Source organism: Ambystoma mexicanum, chromosome 10 (assembly GCF_040938575.1).
Source record: "Ambystoma mexicanum isolate Mex_15411 chromosome 10, UKY_AmexF1_1, whole genome shotgun sequence".
NCBI classification, from domain to species: Eukaryota; Metazoa; Chordata; class Amphibia; order Caudata; family Ambystomatidae; genus Ambystoma; species Ambystoma mexicanum.
In genome coordinates, this window is record NC_090932.1 from 886,361,829 (window position 1) to 886,382,483 (window position 20,655).

The following is a 20,655-nucleotide window of genomic DNA, read 5'->3' on the forward strand; positions in this document are numbered from 1 at the left end:
AAAACCGTGGGTTTTTAGAAATTAAACGACCACCATCTTGCTTTTCTCTCGATGCAAGAGATATTCAAGGTTATAGCCGAGGATGTGGGAAAAAGAAACACTGGAAAAAAAGCTATTTGCAAGTCAAAAAACATGCAAATGCCAACAGGATGGCTAGAGGTGGGGACTGGGGGGTTGCTAGAAGTGAAATTTGGAGGGGGTCTAGGGATTGAGTTTGCAACACAAAGCTTTCTGTAACCTCGGCAATAGCCTTGATTAGCAGACATCTCAAAGCAAACTGCGTTAAAGAAACAGCGTCTGTTGTGGGGGGAAAGGGAGAGAGGAGGGGAGGTGAGGAGGCCATCTGGGGTTGGGGGGAGTAGGTACAGATGAGGGGGACACTTGGTGATGTCTTGGGGGGCAGGAAAGCATTTTTTTTCCAGCCGTTTTTTCGATATTCACGGCTATATTTGAGGCTCTAAAGGATTCCGGATAGCCGCGGGTATGTGCAGTTTAGTACCCGTGGTTACAGTTTATTATTATTATTTTTTTTGGGAAAGATATTTTTACAGCTATAATGATGGGGGTGAAAAATCACTGGCCAGTGACACGATTGCCATCCATGTCTGCATTCCATGCAGTAACCAGGACAGACCCTGCTTACCTTCAAAGTGAGGAAGGGGTCAGCCTCCTCAGGCCATGTTGCTCGATAAATGAGCTAAAGTTACAAGACCACTTAGAGAAATGGGCTGGCCCTTTCCTTGCTTTGAAGCTAAGCAGGGCCAGTCCCCATTACTGTATGTATGGACGTCCGAATGGTTATCCAAATTCTTTCAGTCCTTAAAAATGTTTTGCACTCGGAGACCATTTTTTGCCTTTTGTTGAATTGCATTCTGGTATTTGTAGTCCACCAGTCAATAATAAATAAAAATATATTTTTACAGCAACAGTGGGATTCCCATCCCAGCAGTAACTGAGCGAACAATGCTTAGCTTCAAAGCGAGAAAGGGGATAGCCCCCCAAGGCCATGTTGCCTAAAAAACGAGCCCACCTTACAAAACCACTTAGAGAAACATGGCCTAAGGGGCTGGATCCTTCCTCGCTTTGAAACTAAGCAGGGTCGGTCCTGGTTACTGCATGGATGGGAGACAGTCCACAGTCCTGAATGCCATGTGTTTTCTTAGTTTTAAATGTCTCCTAACACACATCATCCATGTTATTCTTTTTAAACCGTGCCACTGTAATTGTCAGACAAAAGATGAGACCTCGTTGTTCTGTGTTTTTAACATAGCATGCAAGGATTCAGGCCTACTCCTAAATGCAACACTACTTTATGTTATAATTACCATATATATATTATCTTACGTAATTCTGTTGCAAAAACAACTGATTAGTTACCCCCTATGTGATCCCGGCTCCCCGCTCCCACCGCTCCCACCAGTTAGTCCCATCCATGAAGCACCCCCTGCCCCCTACACCATCCTGCACTGATTCTCCATGTTTTAATATATGTTTCGCAATATAAATTATCTGGGCGGGCCGTCAATCTGCACATGCATTCCAACATTACCACTACAAGTGGTCGTATGGTGGGGTAAGCCCCCATTTTCAAAGTCAATATGACTCCATGGTGATTTCGTCAGAACTACCACTGGCAGAAGTTATGCCATGGTAATTCCACAGAAATGTGATGGTAGGATGTAGATTAACCTCCAGCTTTTTGCTCGAGGTAAATCCTACACCCCACCCCCAAACTCGTAGTATGGCAGTGCAGGAAGGCAGTGGTAATGCAGCAGTAACCAAATTACTGCCACGTTACTGCCTGTTTATCCCACAGCGCCATGCCTGTAACCAATGTCTCTAAAAGAAGCAGAAACAAGTTTCTCACTCGTTTCATACCAACCCTTTCTGTGACCCAGCCCACGAAATGTACATTTTAGGATTTCAGCTCATGTGAGCCTATGTTCACCTGCATCCAGCTAAACTGATCCCTGTCCTCCTAGTATGGGGAGACCATGCCATGACTTGGCTGTACCCCCAATGCCACTCACTGCTCACAGTCTAAAGTCTTATTGTTGATGGAAGTGTGATGAATCCTGCAGAATCCACACAAAAACCCTACCCTAAAGTCTCCTCCCAGGGGGCCAGTGGAAGGCAGCCGCTACCTGATCCTAACCCTTGGGGTAGTATTAGCTGGGAGGATCACCTGGGTGGAAAAGGGCCCAAGGGGAGTAAGAGGATTCCGTTTGGTGAGACGTGGTATTTGTCTTCCTCGGGGGAAGAGATGTCAGTGATGCCGGAATATATAATGGCTTGTTATCAAAGTGAGATTCTATGTTCTAAAACTATTCATTCTGGGGATTGTGAAACTGGTCAACCTATAGAAATGAAAGGGAGTAGGGGGCGGAAGTACTGGTTCGTTCGAACCTTTATTTTATTTTTAAAAATATTTTTTAAAGTTAATTCTTTGAGTAATAACGAAGCAAAATGATCAATAATGCTGTTGCATTTTTCTCTTCTCAAGGAGTTGGCACCTCGTATTACGCAGTGGCTGTTGTCCATAAAAGCTCCACCGTGACCATAAACAATCTGAAAGGGGCGAAGTCATGCCACACAGGCATCCGTAGAACTGCTGGCTGGAATGTTCCCATAGGTTGGCTTACTTACAGTGGGCAAATGCCTGTTGTGGGATGCGACTTTGAGAAAGGTGAGTCATTGCCAATTTGCAAAGCATTTAATTTATTACATTTTAGTAATATAAAGTTGCCCTAAGGGGCACAGATGGGACCTAGACATAGGTACCAGGCTATTCCTTGCAAATGATTCCCAAAGAGGCCGAAACACGACTTGGTTGCTAAGTGTCCCCTGCTGAAAGCATGGTATTTAGGAGTCAGACTGGACTAGTCCCTTTCAGGTGGCACCAAGACTAATATGCATATGTTTTTCTCCTTTTTTTAATGGCAGAACAAGCTAAAAAAAATTGCCTGTGGTTATGATTAATTAAAATATTTCCAGATTAACAATGTCTCTTCAGGTGACCGGCAGAGATGTATTTTTCAGCTATGTAGCCAAGGATGAGGCTATAAAGTGGGTGTCTTCTGAATGTCTGTTAATAGTGCAGTGTATTCGGGAGTGTCCCCAAGTTTTAAACTCTTGCTTGTCACAATCAGATTCTGACTTCTCCAAGGTTCTGGCTTCATCTGTCAACCAATTTCTATTTCGCGATTGTGGTAGCTGAGTCTTTATTTGGCACAATGCCATTAGTTTTAAGCTCTGACGTGTGATCAAGTCCCATGTTGGAGGCTGGTGGATGGGGCTAGTGTGACATTGGGGGCCAGGGACTATCACCTAGTCCGTGATGCAGGCCCCTGATGGGATATATGGAGGAGACGCAGGCTCCCAAGTCCATGGCCAGCTTCATGTTTGTTGCCCATCATAATGTCTAAAACATTGATCGATGGTGCTAAGGCCACGTTGGAAACCTGCCTGTCCATAATCAATTTCATTGCATGATTTAATCCAGGTTAGTAATCGCCCTAACAGCACTCTGGCATAGATTTCACCTGCTACATAAAGTAAAATCCTAATTGCCGTAGTACAACGGTGTCTTTGTCATCAGGGTCTACCAGTACTAAGACACTTACAGAGGCTGCAAACAGAAGCCACAAGGCAGTTCACTAGTCAGAACACATCTTTTCAGTGCTGGCGGATGCTTCCAGATGCTTCCAGAATGCAAAAAGATCTGCCACGCCGGGAATGAATGCCGAAGAACACTCAAGACACTCAGATTAGTTTGACACCTATGTTTCATGACAAGGGCAAGGCTGGTGGAAAAGCTATAGGACCTCAGAGAAGCTAATTAAAAACACAAGTGAGGGCTCTTGAGTTGTGTCTGGATGAAAGAGCAAAATCACTATGGTGCACAGCCCTAAGCTACTAGGACCTACTATACTGAGTTTGAGTCCACATTTCCCGTTGACCGATTCTACTAACCAGTGGGTCAGAGTTACTGCACGCCGTACGTGTCTGGCAGTTCACGTAGAGTCTCAAGGTTTTGAAAGTGCCCAGCAGGCTTCTTTTTGGCTTGGTACTTGGCTTTCATAGATGCTTTGCTTGCTGGATGTGTGCAGTGGTCGATTCAACACTTACTAGGGCAAGATCTTCCTTCCACCCATTGCCCGGGATCATCTAGTGACTATCCTGATACTGGGCAAGACCTGATGCTTTCACTCCCTTGCCGTGGGACCTCTTAAAGATGGGCAGGATGTATTCCCCCTGTATACTTTGGCACTTTTCAGGATGAAATAATCATAACCCTAGCCTAGGAGGCCTCTCTATCAGGAAAGCTACTTCTTTTCAGCAGTCCCTGGCACCTGCCAGTTTCCAAGTTGCAGCCACCAGCAGTTTATTTGTGCCTCTTCTCTCTCCTTGCAGTCTAAGCTTTCTCAATAATTGGGCTGTTTGGCATAGCCTCTTCTGATTCTCTCCTCCTACTATTTGTCTGCTAACTCTAATGGAGTAACTTTGTGGTCACAGTCACCTGGACCTGGAACAAACAGCCCGAGGCCTTCGAGGCCAGCATTGCTACCTAAATCTGTATACCGAGGCCAAGCCACCTAGCACATTTATGATAGCCCCACATTACAAAATTAACAACTCCTCTTTTTCGGAGGGAAAATCTGAAGCAGATCTAGTAGAGTCAACTATGGATTCAGGACGAGGAAGAAACCATATCTGCCCCCCACACCAAGAAGGACATGGAAGAACATGTTTCTAACTCCGGTTAGCTGAACTCTGCCAACAAACCCAGAAGAGAGGAACTACATATTGCATCATCTCTCTGTTATGTGGAAGGAAAACTCAAATGGGTCTGGCAAACAGTTACACATTTATTTAAACTGTTTTTTTTATTAACATTTTCAATTACATGCTATGCATCAGATCAAAAGCAAACAAATAGACCATAAGATCAGAAGAAAAACACTCAAAAGTAACCCCCCTTGAACTAAACCCCCCCAATACACCCCCACCCCTTCCCTTCTAGGTTCTGAATTCATGCTGTTATGACCTGTCTAAGTATCCCTGATACATCCTACAGCACTCGGCTTACACAGTCTGAATATCATAATATAGTAAACAAACCCCAACCGGATCCCACACCAAAGCCCGGAGACTGGTCCAGCTATAAGAGTGACGACTCTTAACGTGCTGTAGACTTAACTTCCCCATTATCTGAAGACGGTGGAGCCTTCTCACAGTCCAGCTCACAAGACATGAAACTTCTAAAGGCTTGCCAATAGTCTTTGGGTCTACTGTGGAAAGGGAGCGTTTGATTGTACTGCGTCTCCCTCCACTCACCTGACACCATGAGGTTCAGCCACTGATGTACAGAAGGAGCTGAAGCCACCCCCCAAGTGCGTGCCACCAATGATCTTGCGACTGCGGAGGCCATACCGACCAAGCGCCTGTCACTATGCACCTGCAGGTCCACCCAGGCTAGTACACAGGTCTCCGGGGTAAAGGGGATCGGGGCTTCCACCACCTGTACCTTAACCTCTGCAACTGCCACCCAAAAAGTTTGAATACAAGAACAAGACCAAGCCACATGAAAAAAATCAGCTGAAGTTGTTGGCATCTCTTACAGTTCGAAGGTCTGAGTGGAAACAGCTCATGTAGAGTGAGATGAAAGTAATATAACTGGTGGAGACATTTAAAATGAATCAAACAAAATCTATTGTTGATGGAGATCGATTTGTTCTGGGTCAGTATATAACGCCATTGAGATTCTGATAGTGAGCGAGCCATACAACCCTCCCATTTGTCCCTATATGAGGATGAGGCGGGAGGCCCAATCGTTCGGGCTAGGCTATATAGGGACGAGAGCACCCCCCTAAGGGAGGCCACAGCCACCATGTACTCTTAATACTGGAGACACCTCAGGAGCATGAAGGAAGTTGGGCAATTTAGGTTTCAACACCTCCCGGAGGCGAAAATACAACAACAGGGTAACCAAAGTCCAGTCACCTCTGGCCTTAAATTCCTCCCAGGTTATAAATTTACTTTGTGGTGGTACGTCTACTAGGGAGTGGACTTGCAAATTCTGAAAATGACGAATAAAGACCTGTTCATGCGTTAAAGGAATCCCTTGGACCCTGTATATGGCCAACATGGGAGAGTACCAAGGTCCAATACCGGCCCATTTAGCCAGTTGATCCCAAGCTTTAAGTGTAATCTCCCAGGGTTGGACCTCTGCTCCTTGGTGATGCTCCCGGGCAGCCCAAAGGGAACCTCTGAGATCCTCCGTTTGGGCGCTCGACCTCTCAGGAAGCGAGCATGGGGATTCATTTGTTGGGGACCACCACCAAATTGAATATTGGATCTGGGCAACCAGAAAATAAAGAAACAGGTTGGGTATCCTCCAACCCCCCGTGGGCACATGTGTTACATAGTGTACGCAATGAGATGCGGGGACCTTTCCCTGCCCAAATCAGCCTGGACATAAGAGACTTTGTGCGGCTCCACAAGGAGGCACAAGGCCAAACGGGGACATTATTAAAAATGTATAACAGTTTTGGTAAAATAACCATTTTAGATAGGGAGATGCAGGCTGCCTGAGAAATAGGGAGACGCACCCACGTGTCTACTCTATGCTCCAGATGTTTCAGGGCAGCAACATAATACTCCTCGAATAACGATGTGGGGGAGGTGGACACTCTTATACCCAAATAGAGGATACCCTGTGGACACCATGCAAAGGACTCACCCACATCCTGCAGTGCCACGCCAGCCCTGAGTGGAAGCACTTCAGATTTAGACCAGTTTATTTGTAGGCCGGACAGCTCCCCAAATGTTGATATCTCCTCCATCACAGGGCGCAAGTTGTTCCGAGGGTGTTTTATATATAACATGTCATCCGCATAGAGGGAGACAATGGAAACATGTGAGCGGATTGTTACCCCGCGGTGGGAGTGGAACTCCCTCAGGGCACAGGCCACTGGCTCGATGGCAAGAGCGAACAAGAGAGGAGAAAAAGAGCACCCTTGTCTAGTGCCCCGTGTGGGGTAAATGGGAGCAGATTGAATCCCGTTTGTGAATATCAGTGCACGAGGTGCTGAGTAAAGAAGGCGAATCCAACGAAGAAACGTGTTGCCCATGCCCGTGCGGCGAAGGACCTCAAACAGGAAAGGCCATTCAACAGAGTCAAACGCCTTCTCCACGTCCAAGGCCACCACTGCAATAGGGACATCCGGATTCACGTTGTGCATTAAGGTAAAAAGTCTACGGAGGTTATTCTGAGTAGATCTGCCCGGGATAAATCCTATCTGATCTAGGAGGATCAGCGCAGGCATATGGGGGAGAAGCCGGTCTGCGAGTTACTTCGCAAACATTTTATTGTCCATGTTTATCAGTGACAAGGGGCGGTAAAATGAGCATTTTTTGGGTCCTTATTAGGCTTGAGTAGCACCGTAACTAGAGCAGTCCGAGTGGACTCCGTAAGTACTCCAGAGGACGCTGATTTCTCGAACATCTTACAAAGGTGGAGGATAAGTAGGTCCGAAAAGGCCTTATATAATTCAGCCGTTATCCCATCTGTGCCCGGGGCCTTACCATTCGGAATCGACCTTATCACCTTACAAACTTCCTCTTCTGTGGGGGGGTCATTAAGGAGCACTCCCACCTCCGGTTCCAGCCAGCCCAGGGCCACCCTGTCAAGATATTGGACGATGTCGTTGTGTCCTGCAGAACTATGAGCAGAATATACTTGCTCATAATATTGGCAGAATGTCTCATTAATCTCCACCGCATCCCTGGTGGGATCCCCACCCACTGTCTCGACTTCTCGTATGGGGACCAGGTGGCTCTCCTGTCTAATGGCCCAGGCAAGAGTTCTGCTCGGACGATCTCCCTCGCGTACCTTGCCGCAGCAATGGGGTCACCCAGATACCGCTCCTCCCCATCCATTGGAGAGCGGATTTCCTGTCTTTTCGCTGCTAGGTCGGCCTGAAGGGAGGGGGAGCTCCCCCTGTCCTGAAGGAGCTCCAAATGTTTAATTTCTTTTTCTTTCAGAGTGATCGCCCTACGAATACTTTTGAGGGCACCTTCTCTCACGATATGCACACCCGGGCTGGGGACAGACGCTGCATTCAGCTGGAATAACTCTGCAATAGAGTGACGCAGATCCTCCCAGAACACTACATCCTCCAAAGCCCGAGCCCAAAACCGCCATCGAGGTGTCTTGGGAGGAGAAGAGGTGCCCCTAAATCTCACAAGCACCGGGGAGTGATCTGATAGAGTACGAGGGAGTATCACCGCCTCGTCTGCCACCGGAGACAGCCCCATGGACATATAGATATAATCGATCCCGGTCGAGCTCCCATGAACACCGGAGTGAAACGTGAAATCCCGCGCCTCAGGGTGAAGCAAACGCCAATTATCAATCAATGAGTAATCTGACGTGACAGATTGCCATTTTTGTGCTGCCCAGGGGGGCTGCCAGTGGGCCAATGATGATCTATCTAATACTGGGGAAAGGGCTAAGTTAAAATCCCCCACCCAAACCACTTTATAACCTGGGAAGGCCCGCAGGTGTTCCAAACATGCTTGAAAAAAGTCAGGAGAATCATAATTAGGGGCATAAATATTTATGAATATGACAGACCAAGTAGCAATCTCCCCAGCCACTAAAAAGAACCGCCCTTCACTGTCCAAAACCTGTCTATGAAGTTTAAATTCCAGAGAGCGATGTATATATATTGCAACACCACGAGAGTGCGTTGAAAAGGAGGACCCGTATCTATGGACACCCCAGCCCGACAGGGCAGGGAGATTGTGATTCTTTCCTAAGTGGGTCTCTTGTTCTCTTGTATACAAAGGACATTGACCCGGTGATTCTTCACATAATTAGCAATTAGACATGCTTTTTTATCATTAGTGAAGCCCCGAATGTTCCATGTAAGCAATATTATATCTGAGTTACCAGTGGCATGTAGCCCTGGAGCAACTGCTACATTATGGCTGAGTTGGCCTTGCATGAAGTGACTGATGCCGCAAGGATATCGCTTAGTGCTAAGTTGTAGGGGCAGTTTATCAGTTATGACACACCATAAAATGTTAGACGCCCAGAAGGGAAGACCCACCTGTCCCACCCCCAAGAACTGAATATAACACCATGGTCGCAACCAACCCCATCCACCCACACCAGAAACAACAACCTACCGGCCACCAAGGCCCACCGCTCCACCCTCCATCCTACAACCATAACACTTAATCCCCAAAAAAGCACTGCTGGGCAATGGGGGGGGGTGCCGGCGGCCGCTGTGCCTCCCAATGGCGAGAGGCTCAGTTACCACATGTTCTGTTTGGCTCAATGTAGCTGTTCATACCAAGAGAGTTGGACCATATCACACTGAACGCAAGGTGGTCACTTTAGCTGAATGACAGGGACCTGACCACCACTGCGAGCGGGGCAAGAGCCCCTCCAAGCCAGTTATGGTGGGTGGCTGGGTGATGCTCCCGGGGCCAGGATTTCCTGGACGAATTTCTCTGCTGCCTCTGATGATGTGAAGAATATGGTCTTCCCCTCATACTCCACCCTGAGCTTAGCGGGATACATCATAGAGTACTGTATGTTTTTCTTTCTGAGGATGTTCTTTGCCGCTTGAAAGGGTTTCCGTAGCTCCTGGACTTGTTGACTGAAATCCAGAAACAGTCTGATAATTGCAGAGCCATACCTCAGCGGCCCTTTGGCCCGTGCTTCCCGAAGCAGTATAGCTTGGTCTCGATAATTAAAAATGCGGGCAATTATAGCTCTTTCGGGGGCCCCAGGAGGAGGCCTGACTGCCAAGGACATGTGGGCGCGCTCCACCATGAACATGTCTGTGACTGGCGGGTTCTCCAGGATCTCTTTAAGTAGTTTTTCTCTTTAAGTAGTTTTTCCACGAACACTTCCATGTTATCTATTGGAGTGGATTCTGCAACCCCCATGATCCTGATGTTGTTTCTCCTCGACCTTCCCTCTAAATCATCATTCTTAGCGGCCAGCTTTTTAACCGTTTGCTGCAATGAGGCCACCTTCCGTTGTAGGTCCGTAATCTTGTCTTCACCGGACCCAATCCGTTGTTCCGCCTCAGTCATCCTGCCGCACAACTTATTGTTCTGAACTGCCGAGACATCTACTTTACAGGTAAGTGCATCTATTTTTGCGCCTAGACTGCCTGTGCTACTCTTAAGCGTCAGCAGGGTCTGATTGAGGGTAGAAATGTCCAATTGAGGGGGCTCAGGGTCGTCGCCCTGCCGTGGAGGGTTAGCACGAGTGTAGTGATCCATCTTAGATTGTTTTTTCTGGTTCCCCAGATCCCAAATAGTTATACACCGAATGCAGATCACCCCACATGCACCCCCGATGGAGACAGGGACGGGAAGGCAACAGAGCCCAGGTCGGCAGGACACAGAGCCTGAATGTAATCTGGCATCCAGGAGGCAGCCCAGCCAAGATGAAGATGCCTTCTGTGGCTTAAGTAGCTCACAATGATTCGGGGTTCAGCGGGGGAGCCCGTGCCCCATCCGTGCACCGGCAAAGACAGGCACGAACCTCCACTCAAGGTCAGACTCTGCAAAACATGGGGGGGCGGTCCTCCACCAAAGACCAAGAACCAGCGGTGTATCAGGCAGGCAACGAGGGAATAATCAGGGAGGGGTACAAGGCGTCACACTGATCACTTCACCTATCACCGCTTTTCAAATGGAACTGCACTGTATTGAGCCCCTAATGTCCAGCAGCCTGTCTCCAAGCCAAGGTAAAGGAGGGATGATCCCCGTCATCCAACAGATGAGGTGCCACTTCTATTGATATTGATTGGAGGTACTTGCGCTCCCCCCACCCGCAGCAGCGCCACAAGAGTCCTGAGCCAGTCAGCCCTTCCAGCAAACTGGAAGGGGCCCACGCGGCCCGTAGCCTCCGGGAGTACTCCAAGGGGGGGGGGGGGCAGAGATGCAGGAGCTGCCAGAGATGATGCGGGGGGGACCATAGCCACCCAGGGGGCCAGAGTGAACCACAGACACCCCCTCGGGTCCCCCAACTCACCGCTAGGATTAAAAGTCCCCCTCAGCCACAATAGAACACCAGGCCGGGCCGGAATCGCTGCCGCCGCGCATTGACAAGCTCCACAGGATCAAGTCCACCAGGCGGTCGAGGCCCGCCCCGGCCGCACCAGTGCCCAGCCCGGCGCGTAGGCGAGTCCCATCGCGCTCCGATGTACTTTGATGCGCCCGCCTCTGAGCCGCCACCGATCACGGCCCCCAGGACAACGGCCTCCTTACAGCAGCGGGGCCGGCAGCAGGCACAAGCACAGCAGGGCGGCGAGGCACTTCGGCCCCACCCACAGTTGGGGAGAATGCCAAGGGGGTTGTCCCCAAATAAGATGGCCGGCGTCGTGGGGGGAGGGGACCAGCCGCCACTACAAAGACCTCAATGCCGGTCTCCTCCAATATCCCGCGCCTCGATTTTACTTCAATATACGTGGCGGTTGGTCTAGCAGTCTCTTCCTTGCGTCATGGAGACAGCCACAAGGCCAAAAACGCGGGGATGCCAGATATTTCCCTGAGCCTCTGCCGGAGCACTTTCAGGCTGCGGCCATTTTGCAAGCCGTGCAACAGCACCCCCCAAACAGTTACACATTTGAGGGCAAGAAGACAATTGGAAGACTGAGCAGCCTACATAAGTACTTTTCACCCTCAAAGAGAATAGTCATGGGGAACTTGTACCCTTCTCCTATTTAATAACCAGATGAGCAAGAAGAAGTAATTCCCTCAGCCATACAGCAACCAGACATCCAGAGCAAACTCCACTTCTTCACCACACTCGGGCAAGTCCTAGGAAGTGGAGCGCCATGTATACCTTACAACGGCAAGCATGATAGAGAGACTTTCCATGCAGCTATTTCCTTCATTAAAACCAATGGCAGAAATACCAAGACCAAACTACATGCAAGAGAAACAGTTTTCTCGACATTCCACGCCACAAAAGAAGTCATAGCGCACAGACTGACCTGCTAGCCACAGAGAAAAGACCACAACATACTGGAGAGGAGAGGAACCCTTAAGCAACAGGCAGGGGAATGGAGCAGGTGCTGCAGCCTATTGTGAGAAACCTGAAGGTGACTCACCCGCTAGTCTCGGGGATCTGTCATCCAGGTGGCCAGGACACGGCTATCACTATTGGAACCAGTTCCTGGGGGTGGATCAGTGCAGGAGGATCACCTGGATGAGGGGGGTTCGGGGAGTGGAAGTGGGACACCGATGGGTACCCCTTCCCTATAGCACCTTTTCCCCATCCTACCCTGTAGGATATTCAGAAGTTCTACCCCCCTCCCCTTTCCAACACAAACACTTTCCTACACCGTGACAGACACGGACTAACGCCAAAGCCGTTTACCTGACTTGTCCCAACACAAGGGTCAGGTAAAGTCAGGCAATTGACAATAACTACGCACACCTGATGGCCCTTTCCCTTCCCCACAGGGATAAATGCAGAGCACCAGAACACATTTCGAGCAAGGCTGAACGCACGAGGAAAGCAGCTATTCCGGCCCGGCAGTTCAAACGGAGGAGAAAGGCAGAGAGACATGGAGGGACGACGAGGAGGGAATTGCCCTTGCCCTTTTCAACTCAGACCCGCTAAGCCTCCGAAAAGGAAATCATAAAACCGGGAAGTCCAGCTGGCGTGTGGTGTGACAGGTGCCAATGGCACACAGGGCCCTCCCTTTGCTGATAGCCAAAGCAGGGAGAAGCGTTTGCTGCTGTGGTGCCGTCATTGACTCCCGACACAAGAAACTACAACAGTTCAGCAAAGCTGCTGAGTCGGAAAAGACGGATGGAAAATCCAGACTGTGCTGGGCACAAGGTTGCAGGCAGCAACCTTGTTGAACAAAGGAACTTTTGTTTGGTAATTGAGCTTTAAAGAAACCCTAGTAAAAGGTTCAGAAGCAGAGTGGTCAGGCATTGCGGGTGCGCTCATCCGAAGGACTCTGACTCAAGCGCTTTTCAGGTTGTATTGTTTTGATGGAACTACAAAAACCAAGAGGCATTAAGAGAGGCTAGCATGAAGTGTTAAAGTGGTCCTATGAGGGTCGAGCAAAATCCCCTCGTACACTCGAAAGTCTTTGACACCTTGGAGAAAACTGATTGAACTGTGAAACTGGCAATTGTGAACCCGACAGAGGGATGCCTGCGAGTTGAGAGTAAACAGTGATATACCCCTGAACATTGTGACGACAAGCGTAAACCCGGCTGAGGGATGTCTACAATGTATAGTTGGTGAAAAGGACATTGAGACTGATGGATGATACGTTTCTTGAGTGAAAGGGCATAGTGAACCCAATGAGGGAGGCTAACTGTTCAAGAAGGATCAGAGCCCAGCGGAGGGGAGTCCAACGAGTGAAGAGCAAACCACCCAATTTGAAAAGAGTACTAAAGGAACTTTTGTTTGTTTATTGTTTATGGTAGAGCAGGCCTTTTAAGGCAAGAGACTTTTGCAGGAAAGAGACTTGCCCCCGGAAGGTCCTGGCATCGTCGAAAGGAACTGCAACCTCGTGCTGGCAAGGTCTAGGAGTGTGCTGTGCTCAAAGGTCCTGCTTGTTTGTTTTATTTGCTTGTGTAGCATGCCAAACCCGGAGGTATCTGGGCACTTTTACTTGTTGTACAACACAGGTCACAACAGGAACAATGAAATACAGTGACACGTTTTACATGGTAAATAACAGTGGTTGCAAAAAGAACCAAGAAATACAATTACGGGATGGGTGGCAAGAAATACAATTACGGGATGGGTGGCAGGAAGTAATGACAAATACGGTCCGTGGTTCAAACGACATGTTACACTCGTGTTACGGATCTAGTCATATGATTGCAGCAGGAGAGTTCGAACATAGGTATTATTCTTATACATTGCAGGTACAATACTATCTAATGTACCGATACCGAGAGAGGTATAGGGAGAGGAAGAGTACAGTGCCGAGCACAGGCTCTGATTTGTGGGACAAATCAGGTAGCAAGTTTGAGGAGGATATATACAAAGTTTCATAACATAGCTTTTGGACAATCGGATGCTCACCTTGTGATACATATCTAAGCTATGGGCAAGTTCAGGTCACGCCAACAGGTCAAAAATCACGATAGTACATTGTGGCAGTTAATTAGATTGTGAGAACAACCAAGTTTTAACCTTATCCCGGAAGGAAAGGAACACTGGTTCTGTCCTTAGGGCAGGTGGTAAGGTATTACCGGACTTGGCTGCTAGCACTGGGAAGCTAGTTCCTCCAGCTTTTGTCAGTTTGAATTTAGGTATGTTGAGGCAGTAGGAATAGTTGGCTCTAGTGTGTCTAGTAGAATCCTTTCTAGAGAATTTGTCGATCAGGTACTTGGTGGCTGAGCTGTTTAGACACTTGTGGGTGATCATTAATGCTCTGAAAGTAATCCTGTTTTGAATCGGGAACCAGTTAGTGTTCCGTCGGATTTGTGAGATATGGTTGGAACGAGGAATATTTAAGGCTGTTCTGCGAGCATTGTTTTGCAATACTTGTAGCTTGTGAAGGTTTCTCTGGCTAGTGCCTGGGTAACGAGTATTAAAATAGTCCAGCTTGGAGAGTATAAGTGCTCTTGCCAGGGTGATGCAACTGCTAGTGGACAGGAATGGTCTGCAAGCGTTTATCAATTTGGATGTGTAGGCCGTTGATGACGAAGTGGCGTTGACTTGTCTGTGGAGAGACACGCAGAATCCAAGTAAAAAACCTAGGGTTTTGGCTTCCTTGTCGACTTGATATTATAAGCAATTGGAGGAGTATTGGGGGCCTAGTTTGTTGAGTCTTAACTTAGAGTCTTAACTTAGAGCCAGTGACAGGAGCTCAGTTTTGTCGTCATTAAGACATAACCCATGCTTGGCCATCCATGCTTTTAACAGTATTGAGTCAGAGTGGTAGGCACCTGAGAGTGTGATGAGGATTTGCGTATCATCTGTGTAATTCGTATATGATACGCCAAGGTCATCTAGGTAGTCAAACAGGAGCTTTGTGAAAATGTTATAGAGGATAGGGGAGACACATGAGCCTTGTGGGACTCCACATGTGATTGGAGAAGGTTCAGCGGATGCGGTGGGGGAGAATACCCTCATCGATCTGTCGGAGAGGAAGGAATTGACCCAGGCTGTGGCTTTGGTGGAGAATGCGGCAGCTGTGGTGAGGCGATTAGTTAAAATATTGTGGTTGACTAAGTCGAACGCTGCCGACAAGTCAAGTAGGAGGTGTAAGGCCGGCTTTCCATTGTCCCTCGCCTTATCCATTTGGATTTTTAGATCCAGGAGGGCTGTCTTAGTCCCATGTCTAGGTCTGAAACTAGATTGCCAGAGGTCTAGAAGGTTGTTAGCCTCGAGATGGTCTTGTATCTGAATGTAGGCTCCTTTACCTAATATTTTTCAAGCAAAAGGCACTGTGGTGATCGGTCTGAAATTGGTAGGGATAGTTGCGTCTAGGTTAGGCTTCTTGATGAGGGGCATGACCCAGGCATCTTTGAGATTTTTGGGAACGGTGCAGGAGGCAAATGAGGAGTTGATGATGGATGTGATGAAAGGGGTGAATTCTGTAGCTCCTTCTATTATAATTGAGGCTGGACAGATGTCTCCTTGGCATCTGGATGGCTTAAGGCTCCTAATGATGAATTCTACCTCTTTTGTAAAAACTGGAGTAAATTTGAAGACTTTGCTTTGATTAGGAGTCCTGTGGTACTGGGTGCTAGTTTTGGGCTGTGTGCTGTCTAGGTCACAAGATGTGGCTAGGGCAGCCAGGTAGGATCTTTTTGCTTCAATTTTTGCTTGAAGTGGTGCAATTTTGTCCAGTAGGGCATGCTGGATGTTGCTGCACCAGAGGGCGTCTTTATTGCACGAGTCTGGTGGGGGAATGGGTGATTGCAGTTCTTTAAGGATAGTAAATAGCTCCTTGGTGCTGGATTTGGCATTATGGATTCTAGTGTTGTAGGTCTCTCTTTTTGTTTTCCGAATGGCAGTTTGATAGGCCACGGAGGCAGTCGTGAAATTTTCCTTATTCTGAGTTGATGGATTTTTTTTCCAAGACACTTCTGCATCTCTTTTAGTTTTACGTAAGGTCTTCAACTCGAATGTGAACCATTTGTTTAGATGTGCCAGTGGTTTGGCTTTCCTGAGTTTAAGAGGGGCTAGTTGGTCGAGGGCGTTGAGTAATTTCTGATTTTGTGAGTCCACCAGTTTAAATGGATCTACGTCGGTGGCCAACTGTTGGTTAGCGATGGGTAGGGAGTATGCTTTCTAACGTAATTAGGGGATTATTTCTGGTTAATGCGGGGGGGCTTGAAGATCCTTAGGGATGGGTTCTTTAGAGTCATGTATTTCGAAGATGACATTATGATCTACTCAAGCACATGGAGAGTTGGAAGGAATTTTTGTATTGCAGTTCAGATCTGCTATCCAATCTAGGGTTCTGCCTTTGCAGTGTGTTGGGTCTGAGATACACAGTGAAAAGCCTAATTCTGTGATAGCATTTACTATGGCCAGAGCATTGGAGTCTAGATTGTCATGAAGGTTTAAATACATATCACCTAGAAGCATAATTTGAGAGCAAAGTTTGGTGTTTTGTGAGAGAAGGCAGGTAATGTCTTCCTCGAAGGAGGAAATCTGGCCAGGTGGTCTGTATAGAATGTGGATAAGAAGTGTATGCACAGCTGAGAGAGGGAGTTTAACAGAGAGCAGTTCTCCAGAGGGGAAGGGGAAGCTGTCACATTCTCTAATGCCAAGAGTATTTTTGGCAATAATAGCGACCCCACCCTCTCTGCTAGTGGTTCTGTCAGCTCTGATGATGTTGAAGTGTTCTGGGACTGCTAGCATAAGGGAGGGTCCTGCTGCTGGGTGGAGACAGGTTTCTGTGATCGCTAAGAAGTCTAATTTGTTGGAGGTAATGAGGTCTGCAATATCTAGGGCATGTGCAATTAATGATCTGGCGTTGATAAGGGCCCCTTTACCATGGTGGCTGTGATTGTGATGAAGGTGGGTTAGGCGTGGATGATTGAGGTGGCTGTGCGTGTGTGTGAGAAGACAGTTGGTAATGGTGGCTTTGGAATTAGGCCGATGGATCTTGCGCTGTGCAAGGCTTTTTGTGGAGGTGCAGGAGCCAAGTCTCTCGTTCCTGAGGGTGGTGGAACAGGGTACATTCATAGTATTGTTAATGGTCGTTTGCACAGGGAGGTGAAATAGCATGGAAGGGTGAAGGTTCCTCTTAAGGTCTATAGCGCTTGGAGATTGTTGTACTGTTCTGGGAAAGTACATTAGTGGGGTTATTTTGCATACATTCGACTTGAAGAGTGGTAGTAATATTGTCAAGGTGTAGAGGCCACTGCACAGGTTTGCCATAAGTGTAAAGGTGTCAACTTGCTGTTTGCTGGGAACCGGGGATGAGGCGTCCTAGTAAGTGACAATGAGCAATCGGCTTTATCGGGCAACTGTCTTAACTAACTAAATCTAGCAGGTTTGTAAATGCAAACATTTCTAACGCAGGATACGTGCAAGCTGGTGTACATATATTGGTGTGTGTGGCGAACTGTGAATGCTCTGAAGCTGTGTGATATTTTAAGGTAAAAGGCAAGCCTAGACATATAGCATGAATGACAAGCAATGACTAATAAGCGTACAGCAAAGATAGTTGTCAGGCGGTCATCAACAGTTATAGTGCGCTGAGTTTAGAGGCTAACAAACGAACGGCAACAAGTATCACACATGGATGGTGCTGCTTAGGACTCAGATGATAACAGGTACGTATCTTTGAAGGCTGTTACAAGAAACATTTCAGGTAGGCTAATAGTGGCTGTAAGGTAGGTTGAACACAGCAATGCCGTTAAACACAATGGTATGCGAGTAGTCTAGCCATGTTGCAAAGGGCAGCAAGTGGCGAAACTCAGTGACGAGCGGAGTTATATGAAATCCACTAGGTGCGTAGTTGCCTTGTCCCGTGCTGAAAAAGTGGGTAAGGGAGACCCCAGCCATACCATCCTGATTTATCAGGTGAACACTTCTTTCTTTTCTTGAGAACATTATCCCACACTATTTTGTAACTCATTTGTAAGGATTGGCAATAGGTTTTTAAGTATAAGCCCTTTTTATTTGACAAGACCCCACAAGGACTGCCTTATTATTATTTGATGGTCGGCGCTTGCTCCCATCCTATATTTAGGTTTAGATTAGGTATTTTTCTCACCCATTATACTGTTTAAGAAACACCCTTGAACTGTGATCACTTGGGTCTGTCTTTACTGTGCCACCATGAGTTCTTTACATATGGTGTCAAAAGTGGGATGCAACTTAATTGAAAGTAATTGGGGAACCCTACAATTTCAAAAACGTAGTCATAGAGATTCTAACCCTTCCATTGCAACCAAGGTATCGATAGGGTTTGATGTCTGTAGCAGTAGGAAAACTATTATCCCCACCGGGAAAAGAGGAATGATTCCTACAGACTTGGTTTTAATACCTCCTCCAGGGTGTTATATAAGATTGGTCCCAAAATCGGGCCTAGCGTGCAAGTTTGGGATAGATGTTTAGCAGGCATCATAGATCTCAACTTCCAGGGAGATGTAAAGGTTCTCTTACAAAATCATGGCGAGATCCCCTTTGAAGTACGTTGTGGAGATCAAATTGGCCAAGGCATTTTGGAAAGGGCTCTATTTCCTCACTTTAAAGAAATTGAACCAGACAAAACAGAAAGAGGTACCTTAGGCTTTGGGGAAGCTGATAAAGCTTTTAACATCAAAGAAAGGAAGCAGAAGAACCTACCATCTATCTCGACCTAGCCTTCGCCCAGAGAAATGATCCAGCTCTTGCTGAAGCATTTCTACAGCTATCTGGAAAGTGAAGGTTTAGACAAAGGAAGCCCCTTTTTCTTCTTAAAACAAGGATTATGTTATAGAAGAGAGACATCTACGGAAAGCTTAGTAAAACCACAGTTGGTAATACCCAAGAGCCACCGAAAGGTTGTGCTGGAGATTGTGTGTTCCCATCTAACTGGGGGGCATTGAGGACAATCTGAAGCCCAAGCATATATTAGTGGGAAGGTTTACTGGCCAGGTATTCCTGCCAATATAAAGACCTTTATACAGACGTGCTAAATATGTCAAAAGACCAGCACACACATCCTATTACCTGCCCCTCTGAACCCGTTGTCGATCATAGAAGTCCCTTTTTCAAGAATCGGGGTGGACATAATTGGACCTCTAGAAACATCCAGGCTAGGCAACAACTATGTCCTTGTGATTGTAGACTATGTGACCCGATATTCCGAAACATTCCCAATGCGAAATAATACCACACAGCAAATCCTTAAACACCTCCTACAGTATTTCTCCAGGGTCGGCTTTTCCAAGGAAATACTAACCGACCAGGGTTTGCATTTTATGATTAAGCTCATGGCAGAAGTCAAAGAGCTACTGCATATTAACACCATGCGAACCTATGTGTACCATCCCCCAACTGATGGCATGGTAGAAAGATTCAATAAAACTCTGAATTTAATTCTACGAAAACGGTTAGATAAGGACAGGAAAGACTGGGACCGAATGATCCTCTGGGCACTATTTGCAGTAAGGAAAACCCATCAAGCCTCCACAGGTTTATTTCCTTTTGAATTGCTCTATGGTAGAGAGCCCAGAGATGTCCTGGACATGCTCTGGGAAACCTGGGAAGAACAAGAAGAGGCACCCATTCCCATCTCGCAAACCGCCACCAGAATGCGAGAACATATGAAATTGGTTCGAGGTCTAGTCTGTACTCATATGGAAAAGGCCCTGAGCCAACAAAAATCCACTTACGACAAGAAGGTGAACTTAAGATCATTCTCCAAATAGACAGAAAGGACTGGTCCTCTTACCCACCTCAAAAAACAAGCTTGTTTCCCAGTGGCAGAGCCTATGAGATATTAGAACGAACAGGAACATGTACTTATAAAGTATCCCAACCGGACAGAAAACAGAAATCCATTTGTATCACGTAAATCTCTTGAAAGAGTAGAAAGAGAACCCGTCAGCCACCCAAGCCAAAGTATTAACCTGCCTGGTCCCTGAAGAGATAGATAACTTCGAGTTGATTCCTCCAGAGCTATCTATCCAACACAAGAAGATCTAAAAGATGTGGTCACCTTATTTCCCCGATGTATTCTCAGAAAAACCAGGAAGAGTAAAAGGCACACACTACTATATTAGAACATCTAAGGATAAAGTGGTTAATTTAAAACCGTATAGGCTCCCAGAAACCCGTCAACAGATAGTGATTGAGGAAGTCAACAAAATGTTGAAAGCCAATATTATCGAGCCTTCTTCAAGTCCATGGTCCTCTCCTATCGTTCTGGTCACTAAACCTGACAGTTCCTGGAGATTCTGCATAGATTTCCGTCAAGTTAAGGCCATTTCGGACATCGATGCCTATCCCATGCCCCACAGCTATGACCTAATTGACAAACTCGGAGCAGCCACCTTTCTATCCACCCTAGACTTAACAAGGGTATTGGCAAGTTCTTGTATATGGGCCGGATAAGGAAAAGACTGCATTTTCAACGCCTCTAGGACTGTTTCAATTCAAAGTCCTCCCTTTTGGTTTACACAGCGCACCAGCCA

The 20,655-nt window shown here is 47.2% G+C and overlaps 1 protein-coding gene across 1 annotated transcript in view; it reads left to right on the forward strand.

Annotated features, from left to right (window-relative positions):
* MELTF (melanotransferrin) overlaps window positions 1-20,655 on the forward strand; it is a 421,114-nt gene that overhangs the window by 99,199 nt on the left and 301,260 nt on the right. Inside the window, exon 4 of the mRNA XM_069618617.1 lies at window positions 2,504-2,686. Coding sequence (XP_069474718.1) covers window positions 2,504-2,686 — 183 coding nt within the window. The remainder of the gene's footprint in view (window positions 1-2,503; window positions 2,687-20,655) is intronic.